Source organism: Zalophus californianus, chromosome 3 (assembly GCF_009762305.2).
Source record: "Zalophus californianus isolate mZalCal1 chromosome 3, mZalCal1.pri.v2, whole genome shotgun sequence".
In the NCBI taxonomy this organism is placed as follows: domain Eukaryota; kingdom Metazoa; phylum Chordata; class Mammalia; order Carnivora; family Otariidae; genus Zalophus; species Zalophus californianus.
Window position 1 is genome coordinate 134,144,731 of NC_045597.1, and position 19,063 is coordinate 134,163,793.

Sequence of the window (19,063 nt, forward strand, 5' to 3'; positions counted from 1 at the left end):
ATCAGGTGCAACCGACTCTGAAATGGTTCAGAAAAAAATTACATGTATTTTTTGGTGTATATGGACATCAGTATACATGTACCAAGAGAAAGAGAGGAGAGAGAGGCTAAAGGCAAATGTGTACTTTGCTAATATTTGGAGAATCTGCTCAGGCATATACAGAATCCCTTCTGTTATTCTTTCATCTTTACTATAAATATGAAATTAAGTCAAAATAAAAAGCTAAAATTACAAAATCAAGTCAGTACTGCTTCCCCCCTTTTGGCTGGGCAATTCATCAGCCACCTCTCTTTAGATCCCCCTGCTTCTCAATCCAGACCTAAATGTGTATTCCCATCAGCATTGCCCTGCATGCTGTCTGTCCTTGAACCTCTCCATTGTGACTCTGCTAACTGCAACAGTCTTGTTTAGGCTTTTTCACCTAATTTTTTAAAAATTCCCCGAACTGTTCCTCCCTACACTCACGCCCCCTCCCTCATCTGTCTTTGGGCCTCATCATTTAAGGCCATGCTGCTCATGCACTTTATTTCAGAATTTCTTGTTTCTCTTTCTCTGAACTGAGCATTGCTTCCAGAATTCAAAGAGGAAAACCTGGTTAAATATTCTCTTTTGGGGGTGTACTAGTGATGAGAGCATCATGCAAAGGATGTGGATGTTAGACTCGTCTCTTCCTCTGACTTAACTTGGACAAGTCACATCAGCCTTTCTGGGCCTCAGTTTTCCCGCATACAGCATGAAAAAGGTGTGACGTTTCCTTTGTCTCCACCAAGTCTGTGCCCTGGCCTGACTCAGTCTTTAAAGTGTTAAAACTGTAATTCAAAATTAACTCAACCCACAAGTCACCTTGTGACCCCGCCCAAAGGAGAGACAGAGGTTGGAGAAAGGAAGCCACCCCAGATACCTCTCATTACCCTTCTCCTGTCTGTCAAGCCTGAAGTTTCCTGGTTCAAGGACCTGTATCTCAGAAGTACAGAATTATAAAGATTAATATAACACCTTGCTAAGTGTGTGTTTTTAAATTCTGACCATGTGTATATCTCTTAATTCTTTTAAAATCCTGTTGTCTTACATTTACATTTCATTCTGCCTAAAAGCACAAACGGAATCCTTTTGTCCCAGTTTGGCAAGAATTTTTATTTATCTTTTCCTGATGAAGAATCTGAGTTACTGATTTGCCCAGGTTAGAGTTGCCATATATAACAAGTAAAAATGCAGGATACTCACTTAAATCCAAATTTAAATAAACAGTTCTTTTAGTGTATGCCCCATGAAGTATTTGAAAAAACTTATACCAAAAAATTATTTGTTGTATACTTAGAATTCAAAATACACCCTTAGGTGGGTGTGTTTAGCACCAGCCCACGTGCTCTGGAACTAACATATCATGAGTTTGTATATGTATATTGTAAATATATATCATAAAGCGTGTTGCTAAACCTTTACCAAGTGTTTACAGTAGTCCTCTGGCCTCTACATGCTGTAACACATAATGTTTTTTACCCTGTAGGAGCTTTTGCTCGAAAACATATGCAAAGATCTCAATTCCTATTTATTTATTAAGGGCTTTACTCAGATATCATCTACTGCAGCCATTCAATCTAAAATTGCAGACGCTGCCTCCAGCATTTCTTATGCCCCTTTCTTGCTTTAGTTTTCTTCTTTGGCACTTCTGTTTAATGTGCTAGCATGTTTACTTCTTTCTTTCATTCATTGTCTGCTTCCCCCACTAGCGTGTAGGTTCTTAAGAGCATAGGAATCTCAGATTTCCTTATCACCACTATATCCCCAGTAACAGCAAGAGACAAAGGTACTCAAATATTTGTGGAAGAACGAATGATGTCTGAGAGGCTCTTGAGGACCTTATATTGCACATGTGATATATGTTGTATTTATAATTATACAGAATCTTAAGAAGTCTTTCCACCAAATTAGAATCTTGAGTGTGGTACAGTGTATATAATCTTACTATTAGTCGATGGATACAAGATAAATAAAAGGTCAACAGGTCAGGGATCAAGGGGTGTCTCTAGATAGAGTTGGGCTTAATTTAATCTACTTCCTGGCAGGTTTTCTAGAATTAAATGTTAGTCGCTCCGAGCAACATTTATTAAGATCCCAAATACGATTATGTGACTATCTGGAAGAGTCCAGTAAAAAAAAAAAAAAAGGTGCTGGAGGCTGAAAACACAGGCTCTGTGTCCTCCGGATCTGGGTTTAGATCAGGATGTCTGCATGCCACCTAGGCAGGTTATTCAATTGGCCCAAGCTTCAGCTGTGAAAAGGGGACCCTAGTAGGACCTAGGCTGCTAGCCCTGAGATGAGGATTAAACAATATGATCTGGTCAGATTCTCAGCACCGTAAAGTGTGTTCAGCCCATGCCCGTGCATTTCTTCGGGTCAGTGTTCCTCCTCACTGCTGCATCTGAATCCCATCACTGGGTCTCAGGCTGGTTTTCTCTTAAGCTCCCTTGATTGCTGACAAAGAACTGAAGTAAGTTTTATGGGTTCCTTTAAGTATGGGTTATTTTAAGGGCTCTTAGATGAATGTACTTTTTTCCAATAAGGCAAACATTCTCAGCACATTGAAAAAAGGCCTCCTGCTCTTACCTTACACTTGACACATGACAACTGCCTGCAATAAAGTAGTATAGGAGAAAAAAAAGAAATGAGAATACAAGAACTGGCAAATTAAGACTGTATGAGCTTATGGTTGGGGAAAAGCAATGAGGCAAACAAATATCAAATTTAAAGGACTCAGTGGGACTTTGGAAATTAGCATAAGTACATCTTACAGTGCTAACTTTGAGCAATGGCATTATAAAACATTTTTCAGGCTTTTTGAGCCCTTTTGATGAATTTGTTCTTGAGCCATGTTCTAAAACTTAAAATAATATGTGTCCAAGAACAAACAAATACCCATCTATTTGAGTATAACTTGCATATTCAACTTACTCAGCAATCATACTGATCAGGATACTGAGATACAGGGTGTGGCTTCAAAATCTTTATAAGAGTTACCAAGTGGCCAAACCTAATGAAAAACAAATAATACAAAAGCTGTGATCATTCTTTCTTGTTTCTCTTTTTTCCTGCAATACTGGTGATCTTATTTTGCATGATTATTATTTGTTTTCACTTCTGTATTCTTTGTATTTCCTTCATGTTATATATCAAAGCCCAGGAATGTTTTCCTTCTTTAGAAATCAACAAATCCCTAAAGTATCCCAGTTAAACTAATAATGAGGTACCCCCCCATTTTTTTTGGCCAAAGAGGTAAGCAAAAATTAAAAAGACATAATACCCGGTGTTGATGATAAGACGGGAAGTGGGTTCTTTCATACTTTTGCAGGTATGAATGTTAATTTTTGTTGCCTTTTAGAGAAGATTTTGGTGATATAATTCAAAAACTTTAAAACAGGCAAAGAATTTGTTCACCCTTTGACCCAATTGCCTCAGTTAAGATTCATCCAAGAAAATAATTGGATGAGTACTCGTAACTATATGCACAGAATAATTCATGATCCATTATTTCCATAAAATTGGAAATAACTTAAATATCCAAAAATAAGAGATTAAATCATTTATGATAATCATCCAACATAATACTATACAGCCATAAATATTACACACATGCACACTTGCATATGTGCATATTGCACATAAAGACAGCGAAAGATGCTTGTAACTACCAAACGTAAGTTAAAATGGCAAATATATTATGAGCCTTTGTTTTTTTAAAATGTATATTATATGCATAGAGAAATATCTGAAAAGATATACACCAAGATATTAACAGCAGTTATATCTGGGTATGGAAATTATCCCTGATCTTTATTTTCTTCTCCTTTAATATCTATTTTAGATAGTACAACAGTGAATATGTTATTTTTTAATTAGAAAAAAATTCTTTTTTAATCAGAGAAAGAAAAAGAAACATTTTGCCACTAGTTCTCTTAGTCATTTACTTTGGGTAGAAAGTCAAAGATTACTACACTTTCATTGATTAATGATTGGTGAATATTCAGATCTTTTGGGAATTTGAAGCATTTTCAGCAACTAAAATATAAAGAAGAAAAGACAAAACTGATGAACACAGCAATAGGAACAGCTCTGATATCTCAAAAGCCAGGTGGCTTGTTCTTTGCTCTCTCTCCCTTAATCAAAATTTGATAAAGCTCACCTTCAGTAGATGATTTGCAGACACTTTTAATTGGTCAGGATGTGGCACCAGATGAGTTAGTTACAGTACCAAGTTTTCAGTGTGGTTATGCTCAGTAGATTTGTAGAATGTACCAGGGAGCCTCCAACTCTGCCCAGAGTGGAAGAGGTGGCCAGGGTGGGGATGGGGCAGAAGAGGCTCTTCTGAGGAGCTGACACCCAAGCTAAAGGGTAAGGGTGCAATGGCCAGGTGGGCCAGAGAGGAGACGACATTCCAGGCAAAAGCACTAAGTATGAATACAACCCTGAGGAGGTTCAGTGGGGGCTTGGCAAATGCTGATTTGTTGTGGTGGTGGTGAATAGAAAACAAAAGGATGCTAGGGGCGCCTGGGTGGCTCAGTCAGTTGAGCGTCTGACTCTAGGTTTCAGCTCAGGTCGTGATCTCAGGATCATGGGATGGAGCCCCACATCAGGCTCTGCACTCAGCACAGAGTCTGCTAAAGTTTCTCTCTCCTTCTGCCCCCACCCTCGCTCTCTCAAATAAATAAATAAATAAATCTTTTAAAAAAAAAAAACAGAAAAGCATTCTAGAAATCCTAGCTTTCTAAGTTTTGTAATACAATATGCATTATCTTACACGTTCTGGGTACCTTTAAACTTAACCTGATAATTTGTGGTCTTCGTAGAACATTTTCTTATCTTCCAATCCTCTGTGCCTTCAAAGCTGTTTAAGTAAATACAAGCAGTAAGAAGAATACACAATGACGCCTAGCTGATGCAGATCTGGGAAAAGTAGATGCATAGTGACAATATGCGGAGATTCGGATCTGGTAGTGTTCCCCATTTATACCCTCAGCCCTCACAAATGTTCAGGCTGCATATAAGAACTAAATGGCCAGTTTGTATGGAAATCCTGTTAACACTTAGGTCAGCACAGGAACCTTTACAAAGGACAGTGTCCTTTTTTCTGATGTCATGTTTTAAATGTCTTTATTTACCTTACCTCGAACTTACTGAAACCATTTGCAAGGATATTTGTGTTTTCCATCATCCTTCATGGTAATTTCCATAAGGAAAGTTGTATGACTTATTTATCTGAAATGTGCCTCCCTCAAGACTCATGGGGATCCTAGGACAGCAAAATATCTTGGTCTGAGCATATCTTTTGCAGGGTGCAATTGTTGCTGCTGCTTGGGAACAAGAAATTGACCTCTTCTTATTAAGAGTTCCGTATACAACAGATTTTTGTTTTTCAGAGCTATCAAAGAAGTGGGAACAAATTTGCTTGATTATGCTGATTAGCCTTTCTCCCAGGGCTGCCACGGAAGACACAAATTTACAATGAGAACTACTCCCAAATCTAGAGACCGCAGGAAGCTAACAGAAATCAACTCACAATGAATTAGCTGCAACCTATCCTGTTTTGGAATTAGAGCATGCTTTCAAGTGTGAATGACTAATGGGTTTCTTCATTTGTCTACAAGCAAGATTATGACTGATAAAAGATAAGACATAATCTTTGCAACTTTTATCAAAGTTAATAAAAACTGCAAAAAGAAATTTAAATGAAGTTTATAAAATGGAAGTTCAGAGTATAACCAGGATGTCTCTACTCCCATCCAAGAAAAAAGTTAGATTCTAACCCTAAAGGAGAAGAAGGTCAGTTACAAGACTAGATTGATTGATCAGTGCTCAAAGAGTACTCTGCTTCCTTTGTTTTAATTCTGATGCATAAATCTGTCTCCAGATTATTTCAGCCAACTAGTGAAGGGGAGAGTATGGTCCAGATTATATTACGCACTGTAAAACCACACACTGGCATTCTACTTTTCAAATATGACTCTTCTGAGTTTGGTTAATACAACTCTACTCTGAAAAGATCATCACCCCTCAGTGAACTGGCAAACTGAATTTTGGAGCCTGTTAAAGCTGAAACCCAGTTTTGGAGTGTGGTGACTTCACCGAGTGCTGCCAGCCCAGCATGACAAAGCCAGCTGGCCTCATGGATCCTTGCTGTAGAAGAGAGATGCTGGGGCATTCTCAGCAGCCCAGTACTCGGGAGCCAGCCTGCACCCAGCCCCTCATCCAGTCACATGGGGATCCCAGGGTTTAAGAAAGAATTCGATGTTTCGTCTGGAGGGGCTTTTTCAGGGCAGATGCCCAGCGGAAGCACTGTCAGTGAGGAGTGAGATCTTTTTCTGTCTCCCCTAGAACCCACAGCTGAGTGAACTGACTGCAGCAAAGCAACAGAGCTGCCGAGCCTTGGAGGCAATCTGCTTAAGCCTTTAGTCATGGATTCTGAGAGGCTAGAGGAGCCCTTGGAATATGCAGAGAGTCATATGTAGACAGACACCTGCCTCCTATTCCCTGATTCTGCCATTTAACATGTGATTCCTAATGGAGGCCGAGGACAGTATTATATTTTTTAATTTTCCTACAGATTCAAAATAATCTCACACTTTAAAAATGAATAATTCCTGGGGCGCCTGGCTGGCTCAGTCAGTAGAACATGTAACTCTTGTTCTTGGGATTGTGAGTTCAAGGCCCACATTGGGCATGGAGCCTACTTAAAAAATAATATAAATAAAATGAATAATTCCTTAATATCACCTAATACCAATTAGTCAGAATTTCCCAGTTGTCCCAAGACTGTTCTTCACACCTGTCTGTCCAGGCTGGGATCCAGTTTAGGTCATTACCTTGCATTGAGTTGTTACATCCCTAAATTTCATTTAATACGTAATACTCGCTTTCTCATGCTCTGACTTTTTAAGCGATTGATCCAATTATAGCTCACCTTCTGTATTCGTTTGCTTGATTCTTTGCAGTCTTAGCTTGTCCCTCTATACCTTGTGTTCTAGGTAAACTGGAAGATTGGAAGCTTTGATTACATTCAAGCTAAATGTTTTTGACTGAAACAAAAAATATAAATGTCAAATACTTCACATTGCCTCGCATCACAAGACAGTGTTGTCTGGGCATTAGTGGTGCTAAGGCTGGAGCTGGATTAAGATGTACTGTTACCTTACTCTCCTTGTGCCCTGAAAGAAGGACTCAGTGTAGAGGTGCTTTGGCATCACCTGACTGTCCCATTCACTATCAACCATTTCTCTGAAGGTTTAATGAGCTCTTGATAATCCTTGCCTAAATCAATAATTTCCCTCTGGAGTCTTCTACGTCAGCAGGTTTTATGCTACACTATTTTTTAAAAGTTTTTATTTTAATTCCAGTTAGTTAATATACAGTGTTATATTAGTTTCTGGTGTACAATAGAGTGATTCAACAATTCCATACATCACCAGTGCTCATCAGACAAGTGCCCTCCTTAATCCCCATCACCTATTTCGCCCATCCCCCCACCCACCTCCCCTCGGGTAACCATCAGTTTGTTCACTATAGTTAAGAGTCTCTTTCTTCTCTCTCTCCCTCTCTGTTTTTTTTCCCTTTGTTCATTTGTTTTGTTTCTTGAATTCTACATATGAGTGAAATCGTATGGTATTTCTTTCTCGGACTTATTTTGCTTAGCATGATACTCTCTAGCTCTATCCATGTCATTGCGAATGGCAAGCTTTCATTCGTTTTTATGGCTGAGTAATATTCCTTTGTGTATAGATACCACATTGTCTTTATCCATTTATCTGTTGATGAACAAATGCATCCATAATTTCATTATTGTAAATAATGCCGCAATAAACATAGGGATGCATGTAACCCTTTGAATTTGTGTTTTTGTATTTTGGGGGCAAATACCCAGTAGTGCAATTGCTAGATTGTAGGGTAGTTCTATTTTTAACTTTTTGAGGAGCCTCCATACTGTTTTCCACTGTGGCTGCACCAGTTTGCATTCCCACCATCAGTGCATGAGGGTTCCTCTTTCTCCACATCCTGTCCAACACTTGCTATTTCTTATGTTTTAGATTTTAGCCATTCTGACAGGTGTGAGATGATATCTCATTGTAGTTTTGATTTGCATTTCCCTGATGGTAAGTGATGATGAACATCTTTTCATGTGTCTGTTGGCCATCTGGATGTCTTCTTTGGAGAAATGTCAGTTCATGTCTTCTGTCCATTTTTAACTGGATTATTTGTTTTTCGAGTGTTGACTTGTATAAGTTCTTTATATACTTTGGATACTAACCCTTTATTGGATATGTCATTTGCAGATATATTCTCCCATTCCATAAATTGCCTTTTAGTTTTATTGATTGTTTCCTTTGCTGTGCAAAGCTTTTTATTTTGATGTAGTCGCAGTAGTTTATTTTTTATTTCATTTCTCTTGCCTCAAGAGACATATCTAGAAAAAAGTTGCTATGCCCAATGTCAAAAAGGTTACTGACTCTGTTTTCTTCTAGGATTTTTATGGTTTTAGGTCTTACATTTAGGTCTTTAATCCACTTTGAATTTATTTTTGTGTATGGTGTAAGAAAGTGGTCCAGTTTCTTTTTTTCCCCCCATGTTACTGTCCAGTTTTCTCAACACCATTTGTTGAAGAAATTGTCCTTTTCCTGTTGGATACTCTTTTCTGCTTTGTCAAAGATTAATTGATCAGATAGTTATGGGTTCATTTCTGGGTTTTCTACTCTGTTCCATCGGTCTCTGTGTCTGTTTTTATGCCAGTACCATACTGTTTGATCACTATAGCTTTGCAATATAACTTGAAATCCAGAGTTGTGATATCTCCACCTTTGCTTTTCTTTTTCAAGATTGCTTTGGTTATTCAGGTCTTCTGTGGTTCCATACAAATTTAGGATTGTTTGTTCTAGTTCTGTGGAAAATGCTGTTTGCATTTTGTTTAACAATATTTGTTGTTTAACAATATTTGTTCTTCCAATCCATGAGCATAGAATGTCTTTCCATTTCTTTATGTTATCTTCACTTTCTTTCATCAGTGTTTTATAGTTTTCAGAGTATAGGTCTTTCACCTCTTTGGTTAGGTTTATTCCTAGGTATCTTGTTATTTTCGATACAATTATAAATGGGATTGATTTCTTAATTTCTCTTTCTCCTGCTTCATTAGTGTTGTATAGAAATGTCACAGATTTCTGAACATTGATTTTGTATCCTGCAACTTTACTGAATTCATTTATCAGTTCTAGCAGGTGGAATCTTTCAGGTTTTCTATATGTAGTATCATGTCATCTGCAAATAGTGAAAGGTTTACTTCTTTCTTTCCAGTTTGGGTGCCTTTTATTTCTCTGTTGTCTGATTGCTGTGGCTAGGACTTGCAGTACTATGTTGAATAAAAGTGGTGAGAGTGGACATCCTTGTCTTGTTCCTGACCTTAGGGGAAAGGCTCTCAGTTTTTCCCCACTGAGGATTTTAGCTGTGGGTTTTTCATATATATAACCTTTTATTATGTTGAGGTATGTCCCCTCTCAACCTAATTTGTTGAGGGTTTTTATTGTGAATGGATGTTGAACTTGTCAAATTATGGTGCACTATTTATGCACTAGTTATGACATGAACCAAGTCATTAGCTTCTTGATCCTTGATTCCCTCACCTGTAAAATGGGTATAAAAAACATAACCAATTCACATGGCTGTTGGAAATGTTATATGAAATGACCGTGTATCCATTCTTTGATCAGTGCCTGGTGAAATGTATGCATGCAATAAGCTTTGGTTATTTTTCATTATTGTGTTTTTCCTTATTTCAGCAGTGATAGCTTAATGGAGCATTATCATTGACTGCCAGTCTCAAGTCCTTGAAGCAAATGACAACATATCTGATAAATTGCTGCTAAGGAGTTGAGGCAGTTAGACTTTTGAAGAAAACTTATACCATTTTTTTATTTTCATTTTTTAAAAGATTTTATTTATTTGAGAGAGAGAGCACATGCACAAGCAAGGGGAGGGGGAGGGGCAGAGGGAGAAGGAGAAACAGACTCCCCGCTGAGCAGGGAACCTGACGTGGGGCTCGATCCCAGGACCCAGGATCATGACCTGAGCCGAAGGCAGACACAGGCTGAGCCACCTAGGTGCCCCATTAAGGCAGATTGGAATTTGTTTCAAATAAAGGCTGCTCAGATTAGAATTTTCTAAGGCATGTTATAAGAACCAGTAGGCCTCTAACATGCTCCCTGGGAGAAGGGTGCCATTCTAAGATAACATCTGGGAAATGCTGTGTATTTTTACCCACAAGTAGGGTTTCATTGTGCGTGGTATTAAGCTAAAGGTTCTGGAAAGCCTCTTGGCAAAGAAATCTGCTTTGATCAAGTATTTGCTTAATCAGGTATTTTCTAATCTATTTGCCTATGGACACTACCCAAACCACCTCCATTTATAAAACCAGGTAATACATATAAACATTATATTGAGCTGCCTTAGATTCTTCCAAAGGCTTGAATGAGGAGGGGCTCAAACTGCTGAGCTGACCCTCAGTGGAGAGTAGGAAGATACCTGCCCCTGGCTTTTGGATCCTACAAAGCCATGCAAATGAGCAGAGTTCTTAAGAGGTTTCATTTCCATGTTGGGGCAGATAGGATAGAAATGAGAGAGCCCATAGTAATATGACAGCTACACTCTCTTCCTTAGATTGTCTCCAAACCTTACTAGGACTCCTGGAGGACCTCAGAGTCCATCTGTCCTTTAGGTGTCCCAGAACCATTGGGACTTGCCTAGGCTGACGGGAATGAGTTCATTGACCTGATGCACAGAAACCAAAGTGCATAGAGGGTGTCAAGTTTCAGAGGAAGACAGAGGATTTAAAGTCAGACCAACAGGGGTCAATGTCTTAGCTCTGATAGGTATTCACCTGATCCCTGGCCAAATCCCTTACTCTCTCTGAACTAGAGTTTCTTCATCTATAAAATAGGGACAATTAAAGCACTTAGCTCAAATGGTTGTGAAATTTTCGTTAGACATATAAAAGCATTTAAAAAAATATGAAGTGTTATATAAAAGCTCATTAATTTAATGTTAATGTTAAGGGTATTCCTGCTGATCTTCATCTTTGGGGGGTCCACTAGTCATTCTTTTATTCATTCAACTTATCAAATATTTATTGAGCACTTTGCCACATACCAGACCCTAGGATTAGGTGCTGATGTAGAATATAGAATAAAGCAAATCCAATCTCTGCCTTCTTGGAACTTACATTCTATAGTGGGAGACATATGATAAACAAATGTGCACACAAATAAGTGTATCATTATAGTCTCCTCTCCCCAGGTACTGATGTTATATTTTTTAAATGGGGATATTGTTTATACTCTCTGTATAGATGCATTTTGATGGTGTTATCCATGAACTGTTCACAGAAAATTCAGAAATGAATTTCTCATTTTAAATAAAGAATAAGATTTTTAATATAGAACTAGAAGAGACCTTAGGAATAGTTTATCTCAATCCCTTTATTTTACAGAGAAGGAAAACTAGAAACCAGAATACTATAGAAATTTCCCCAGTCTGTGTATGTGTGTGTGTGAGAAAGAGAGAAATTGATTTTTCCAAACTTTGCTCCATAAAACATTAATACTTTAATAGATGTTAGTAGGTTATCATTTTTTTTAAGTTGCTTGGTCAAAGTAGTTTAAGAAACTATGCACCTACCCCCGACCCCTGCCTTTAGGAATCCAGAAATGAATCTTGTGATTATAAAAGATCGTTCCTGAAGTAAGGAAGCCTCTTAACTATGTACAACTCAGCATTTCCCATACTTATTTGACTACAGAATCTATTTTGAATTATCTAACAATTAATGTGCTTACAATGTGCTGGCTGGGAAGTACAGCCTTAGCATCAGTTTTGTTGGCTTCTTGGTAAAGTCTGTGAAAGCCTAATAGTAAACTAAGTTGTATCATACAACTTCAAAAAGGGTAGCTTCTACAGTCTTAGGACCTCAAGCTGACTGTGAATATAGCAGTAACAGTTAGTAGGGCGCATTTTCTTAAGTTGACCATGTCCTTTTAATCGAGGACCAGAATGGGAAACAATGGAAACTTAGTAAGAGTATGTTCTGATACCTCTTTGGAGGAAAACAATCCTCTTTAAGTTCTTAAGCATGATTTCAGGCCTTTAAAAAATGACTGTTTTTCTTTTTAGGCATCCACAAGCCCAGTGTTCTCCAACAGGGTGTGATGTCTCCGCAGGACATTCACATAAGGTAGCTGGACATCTTGATTCCGAAGTGACTGTGTATCTTTATTTCAGACTTGTCCAAGTCGATGGTTGGGAAGCCTATATGTGGCTGCTTGGTCAAGTCATCCAAACATGAAGCTGTTAGTGATATTTTGAAGTCTTTGAGACAAAAGCCCAGCTTGCTAAAGAACCTTGGTTCAGCAGAGAGACGGGGAGGTACAGTGAAGAGAGAATCAAAAGCCTGGAAATTTGCTGCTGAGAATAAATGCTAGCTGCTCCCTGAGGTGATTTGTCTGTGCACTCCACTCTCTACAGATGTTAGAGCCTCTTTTTGAGTAAGGACCCGAGGTTCTTTGGTAGCACTTTGATATCCTGCTCGAATTCAATATGTGAAATGGAGGCGTCTCTCTGTGACTTGGAGCCCACAGCAGGCTTTGAAGTCTGATCCAATTTTTGCTGCCTACTATTTGATGTTGAAAGGATGAAATGAAGAAAATGTACAGTTTTTGCCAGTAACTCTGCTGAGCATATGTAAGATTAAAAAAACAAAATCCTTTGGATGATGTACTTAGAAATGTTAAGTAGATTAATACCTTCCTATAGGTTTTCTTTTTTCTTTCTTAGGGATAAAAATTAAGTATAGGAGAAAATCAGCACATAGCTGTTTTTTATATTCTGGATTATAATTAATTTAAGAGGGGGCTAGGTTAACTTGTTCAGAGGAAGAAATAAATGAATTAAGCAAAAGGTGCTGAGACTCTGCTACTAATTGCTCCAAGGAGAGGACCTCCTCTCAATTCTCATGCAAGATGGGGGCAACTCACCACATGACCCCAATATACTTAGCTTCTTCCCCATTTCATCAGGGTTAAAGGTCCCTTAGTTAAATGGAGGCTATGTCCTTAAGGCTGCTTCATCCGAAGGTAAAAGTAATGTTTCTCTTACTGGGTCTTTCTGAAGCATTCCGTTTCTGGGACTGATCTGCTGTCTTCTCAGACATGCCATGCTGCCCCGGGTCGCCCAGGACCAAGTCCCTCAAGAGGAGCCCCTGCAGAATCTGGTAAGAACATTTTGAACTGTATGCTGCTTCTACCTTTGGCATGCTTGTGCCCTTTTTGATGAGTTGTTTAGGCAGGACTGTCTAGAAGATGGGACTCAGATAGCAATATGACCTAACATTAGCAAAAGTTCAGGTTTGTTCAACCATAAAGGCTGGAAGCAAAATGTGTATTAAAGGTAGCCATTTACTGCCTTCTCATGCCACTCAAGTTTACTTCTCTGAGGGAAGAAAATGAATATCAAAGGCCATTATTTCCCTTTACCTGTTAAGAACCTCAAATTAGGCAATGGCGTCACAATTTCATTTTGCCAAAGGAAAGATAAACAGTTGACCAACTTTCAGTGGAACAGATCATTTTGGGTCAAAATCTACGGCTTAGTAAAGAATATGGATTTAGAGAGTAGTTCTGCTCTTTTGGCAACACTACCATTCTTTCAGCAAGAATACACATGTCTTGCCACACTGCTTTGGGAAATAGCTACTTATGGCCCCTTTTCTAATTTCTTTGCTACAGAATATGGCGAAAGTTAGTTTGGGGCCTTATATGTGCCTATACTGTGCAGCTTATGTGTACTTCTGGAAGATAAAATAGAAGCATGATCGTAAGAAATATTTATGAACCAGAAGATACTAAGAGCAATGTGGACCATTCCTAAGAAAGAAACTTTTTCAACTTAAAATACTGACATTACACTCAATGTAAACCTCATCTGTTTTTCTGAAATATGCCATAGATTCTCAGGTCTCTCCAAATTTCTTCTTAGCCTGTTTTTCAGTGACAAAGTAGTACAATATGAAGTGGAAAATGTACAACAAATGTGTTAGGACCTTTAGTCTGTATGGAACTTAAACTTTTGGAAAGAGACAAGAGAGGACAAGTGTACTATAGCAGAACCTTCTAAATGGGTATGCAGAAAATAATAAATCTGTCAAAAGGAATATTATCCCCATAGTGCTCAGTGTTCCCACCCAGCCAGATAGTGTTCAGGAATAAGGTCACAATGAGGAGAGGTAGGAGTAGTGCAAAAAAAGAGGAAAATTTAGGGAAAAAACTGTGGTGGAGCAGAATCCATTATGCAAGAATTTGGTTGGCATTTGTCTCTATCCAAACGGACAGTCTCTACCTTTTAATTGGGTTGTTTAGACCATTTATATTTAATGTGATTCTTGATGTATTTTGGCTTAAATCTACCATCTTGCTATTTATTTTCAATTTGTTCCATCTGATCTTTGTTCTCTTTTGGCATTCTACTTTAAAATACACGTAAAAAGAAAAATTTTAAGTATGATTGAGTAGCCAAAGCCACAGATTCTGGAGTGAGACCTGCCTGGATTCAAATCTCTGTTCTCCTGTGTAGTGTTAATTGAGTTATGAAACAACTCCTTATCTCAGTACTTACACATGTAAAATGAGGAAAATGGTAATTCATAGCTGAGGGGTTGTACTGAGCATTCAGTGAGCTGTTAGTACAAGTAAAGAGCACAGCATGGTGTCTGGTTCATGGTAAGGGTACATTATTTCAGCTGCTGCTGTGGTAGTCATTGCTATTGATATTATATAAAAGCAAATTTAATCTATAAGTATGAAAAAAACAGTGAAATAAAGTTCTTATTTTAAGACACTAAATTTTGGTAGGAGTTTAGAGGGAGAAAAGGATACTGTATTTTAAATTAACTATTAAAGAGACCTGTTGGATTACAATCATCTTTCCCAGTCTTTAGGAAAGTATCCCCAAAGTCAAACTTATTAATAAGCTACACATCTGACTTGCTGTAAGTGGCTCATATGCACTTTCCTGTCACACTTTTTTTTCCCCTCCAATCTAGATGGTTTTCTCTTGGGTCTCCCTCCATCACCATTACTTCTCCTTACAGTCTTGTAAGCAGCATCCTAAGTAGTCTTCCTGCTTCCACTCTTTTCCTCCTTCAACTTATCTTCTGCACAGATACCTGAGGAGATGTTCTAAAGCATGCTCTGATCTTAACATTCCCTTCCTCCAAACGCCTCCATGGCTCCCCATTGCCTCAGCATCAGCTCTAAATTTCTTGGCGTGACATTCAAGGCTATCTCTGTTATGGTCTTAATCTTCCTTTCTAGCTGTATCTTCCACTGATCTTTCCTCCTCATTCTGTGCTTCAGAATATCCAAACTGTTCTCTATTCTCCAAACATCCCTAGTATGTCCTTTATCTCCTCTGACTTTGCTCACATGGGGCCCTCTGCCCCATCTATCCTTCTTCCCTGTTCACTTTCAGTTCTCTCCATTCTTTTTTTTTAAAGAGTGTGAGTGGGGGGATGAGAGGCCCAGGTATTGGGAGAGGGACAGAGGGAGAGAGAGAATCTTAATCATGCTCCATGCTCAGCCTGGGGCCCAATGAGGAGCTCGGTCTCACGACCCTGAGATCATGACCTGAGCTGAAACCAAGAGTCAGATGCTTAACTGACTGAGCCACCCAAGCTCCCCAGTCCTTTCCATTCTTGATTCCCCCCGTGGTTCCCTCTTTTGTGCCTTTGACTTTTCTTATAGTACTTATCACATCCTGCCTTACATTATATTTTCATTCATCTACTAGATTTTAAACTCTCTGGTATTGTATCTTTTCATTTCTGTACTCTCTCCTCACAGCCGAGCCTATTACTTCCAACTGAATTCTTGAGCATCCAAAGCTGTGATGAAATATAATGAAAGCAAGAATGTAATGAAGCTCTTGAATGAGTCAGAGAAAAGTTTTAAAATGTGTTTCTAATAATCCTGGAATAAAATAAATGTCTCTTAGTCACCCCCAAATAGGTATAGCGTACCACTAGAACAAGTTAAAATGATCCAAGCTATTTTATTTTGTTGCTGTTGTTTTGAGTGGGGGAGAGAGAAAGGTTTAGGCAGGAAAACACATTATGTAAATCAAATTCCCCTTGACCTTAGAAAGTAGCAAAGATGGATTGAAGAATAAAAGCTTTCCAATTTTATGTTTTCAAGGTTATCACTGCAGAAACAAGAGTATATCCTGTAAGAGATATTTCAGCAATTTATACTTTTGTGTTTAATTTTTTGCCTTAAATTACCCATTATTTCAACCTATATTTCTGTGAAAGACTGAATGAGAATACTGTGATCTTTTCAGTGTAAAAAAAAAAAAAACCACTAACATCCAACAAGTTAGCCTTGTAACTTGCAATGACTGCTAATAACTTCACTGTTGTAGGAAGTGGTCTGGTGGGGTGGGGGATGGAGAGAGGCAGGGAATAAATCTAAAGTTACTCAGTCAGGCCAGCTCTGCTCAGGGCAGGCATGCAAAGAAGGATACAGATATGGGGCTTGTACAAAGGCTGTCTTCAGCCCCTTAGTCAGAGAGTCTCAGAAGTGTCCTTAATTGGTCCATCTGAGCCTGACTTATCTTCACATAGGAGAGGAAATCACAGTATACCCAGGAAGTGCATAATAGAATCACTTTGCAACTAATCCAAGCAGTGTGGTCTGTGGGCTGACTCTTGCTACTTGTCCCAACAAGATTAGTAAAGACTTGTAAAATAAATTAATTTAGAGTAAGAAATTTAGGAAAGTTTAGATCAATCTGATATTGACACAACATCCAAATATGTGATTATGTATCTAGTAGGTGACCTTTGAAAAACATGGGTTTGAACTGTGTGGGTCCACTTATACTTGTTTTTTTTTTGTTTCAATAAATATATTGAAAATTTTTTTTAGATTTGCAACAATTTGAAAAAACTCTCAGATGAACTGCACAGTTTAGAAATACTGAAAAAAATTAAGAAAAAGGTATTACTGTATGAAAACAGGATATAATATATATAACAACATACATTATATGTGTTAATCAACTGTTTATGTTATTAGAAGGTTTCAGGTCAACAGTAGGCTATGAGTTGTTACATTTTTGATGAATCAAAAATTAGACATGGATTTTTGACTGTGCAGAGGTCAGCACTCCCAACCCCTGTGTTGTTGAAGGGTCAACTATAATTCCTTTTTATTGTATTCACAAAAGTATCTGACTGTGCAAATTGGAAATTAAAACAACCAACCCAAAACTGGTCTTTTAAAACAGTGTAAGAAGTCTGAGAATAGGAGAGTTCCTGGCACTTAGTAAGTATTAATAATTGTTGAGTAAATAGGTGAATAAATAAGTATAAGGACAAATGTCTAAATGATACATTTTTAAACAGTAAAATCAGATCAGGTCTGGATATATGCCTATCAGTCTAATTAAATAATTTCACTGCTTGGATTAGTTGCAAAGTGATTGGGGGATGGTTGCACTTTTAAATGGAGTGGTTGGGGTTGGTTTCATTGAGAAGGCTTGAAAGTGGTGAACTAATTAGCCATGCAGTATTTGGGAGAATAGCATTCCCGGCAAAGGGAATACCTATGGCAAAGGCCCTGAGGGGAAAGCCTGCATGGAATAGGTGAGGAGTAGAAAGAAGCCGATGTGATAGGATCTGGGAGAGCAAGAAGAATGGCAGGAGATGAGGAGTCAGATGATATAGGTCAGCACTTTTTCTTCTTCTACTTCTTCTTTTTTTTTTTTTAACTTTTATTTATTAAATCATCTCTACTCCCAACATGTGGCTTGAACTCACATCCCCGAGATCAAGAGTTCCATGCTTGGGGCGCCTGGGCGGCTCAGTCAGTTGAGTGTCCAGCTCTTGATCTCAGCTCAGGTCTTGATCTTGGGGTCTTGAGTTCAAGCCCCACACTGGGCTCTGTGCTGGGCGTGGAGCCAGCTTAAAAGAAATAAAAAATAAAACAAAATAAAGAGAATCGCATGCTCTACCAACTGAGCCAGTCAGGTACCCGAGGTCCATACTTCTTAATGACTTAACAAGCACCCCCGGGATGTAGTTCATATGAAGATTCTGATTCAGTAGGTCTGGGTGGCTCTGAAGATTCTGCAACACTGATGAGCTTCCAGGTGGTGCCAATATTGGGGGCCCACAATAGTAAAGGTATAAACTCAGTGAAATGCAGAGTGCTGAGCATTTTCAGCACAGGAGTGACATGACCTGAGTTGTGTTTTAAAATGATTACTCCAGCCCGTGGGTTGAGGATAGACTACAGACCTCATCGGTGAATGAGATATTCTGGGTAAGTTTCATTTTCCAGACAGCTGAAACTTTCTGAAACCTATGACTCCCTTTCATACTAGTGTAATGAACACAATTCTTTAGTGTCTCAGTACATAATCTTTAACAATTATCACACTGGGCCATAATGCAGAGAGAGTCCTAGAGACCATTGTGAAATGGGACCACCTACCCTTTCCTGTGATACCTCACCTAAGTGAGGTAGGTCTGCCCTTGGTTATCTTCTCATCTACAAGCAATACAAATTATTCATATTTCTTTTTAAAAATTTGTTTTAAGTAAGCTCTACACCTAGTGTGGGGCTTGAACTCATGACCTTGAGATCAAGAGCTGCATGCTCTACCAACTGAGCCAGCCAGGTGCCCCCATATTTCTTTTTGAAGGTCAGAAGGTCATTGCACTTGCTACATTGCCCTTTAACTCCATTGGGTCTTAAAGATGGAGCACGGCACATTTGTAGGGAGCTGAGGAGCGAGTGGAATTGCACTCGCCTCCCAAAGGAGACAGTTGGCAGTGCACTGTGTTGGGCTGTGGTAGAGCCCTCAGGGGGTGTCTGATGTCAGATTTAGTGATCTGATTTAAGATCTTTCATGGCCTGTCTGCCCCACACTTCTTCCCAGTCTAATGCCATCTCCTTCATTATTTTTCTTTCTTGTTGCT

General features: G+C 38.6%; 1 protein-coding gene across 1 annotated transcript in view; it reads left to right on the forward strand.

Moving 5' to 3' along the window:
- MYO3B (myosin IIIB) overlaps positions 1-19,063 on the forward strand; it is a 388,457-nt gene that overhangs the window by 291,380 nt on the left and 78,014 nt on the right. The window contains exons 30-31 of the mRNA XM_027591480.2: positions 12,202-12,262; positions 13,198-13,297. Of these exons, the coding sequence (XP_027447281.1) occupies positions 12,202-12,262; positions 13,198-13,297 (161 nt within the window). The remainder of the gene's footprint in view (positions 1-12,201; positions 12,263-13,197; positions 13,298-19,063) is intronic.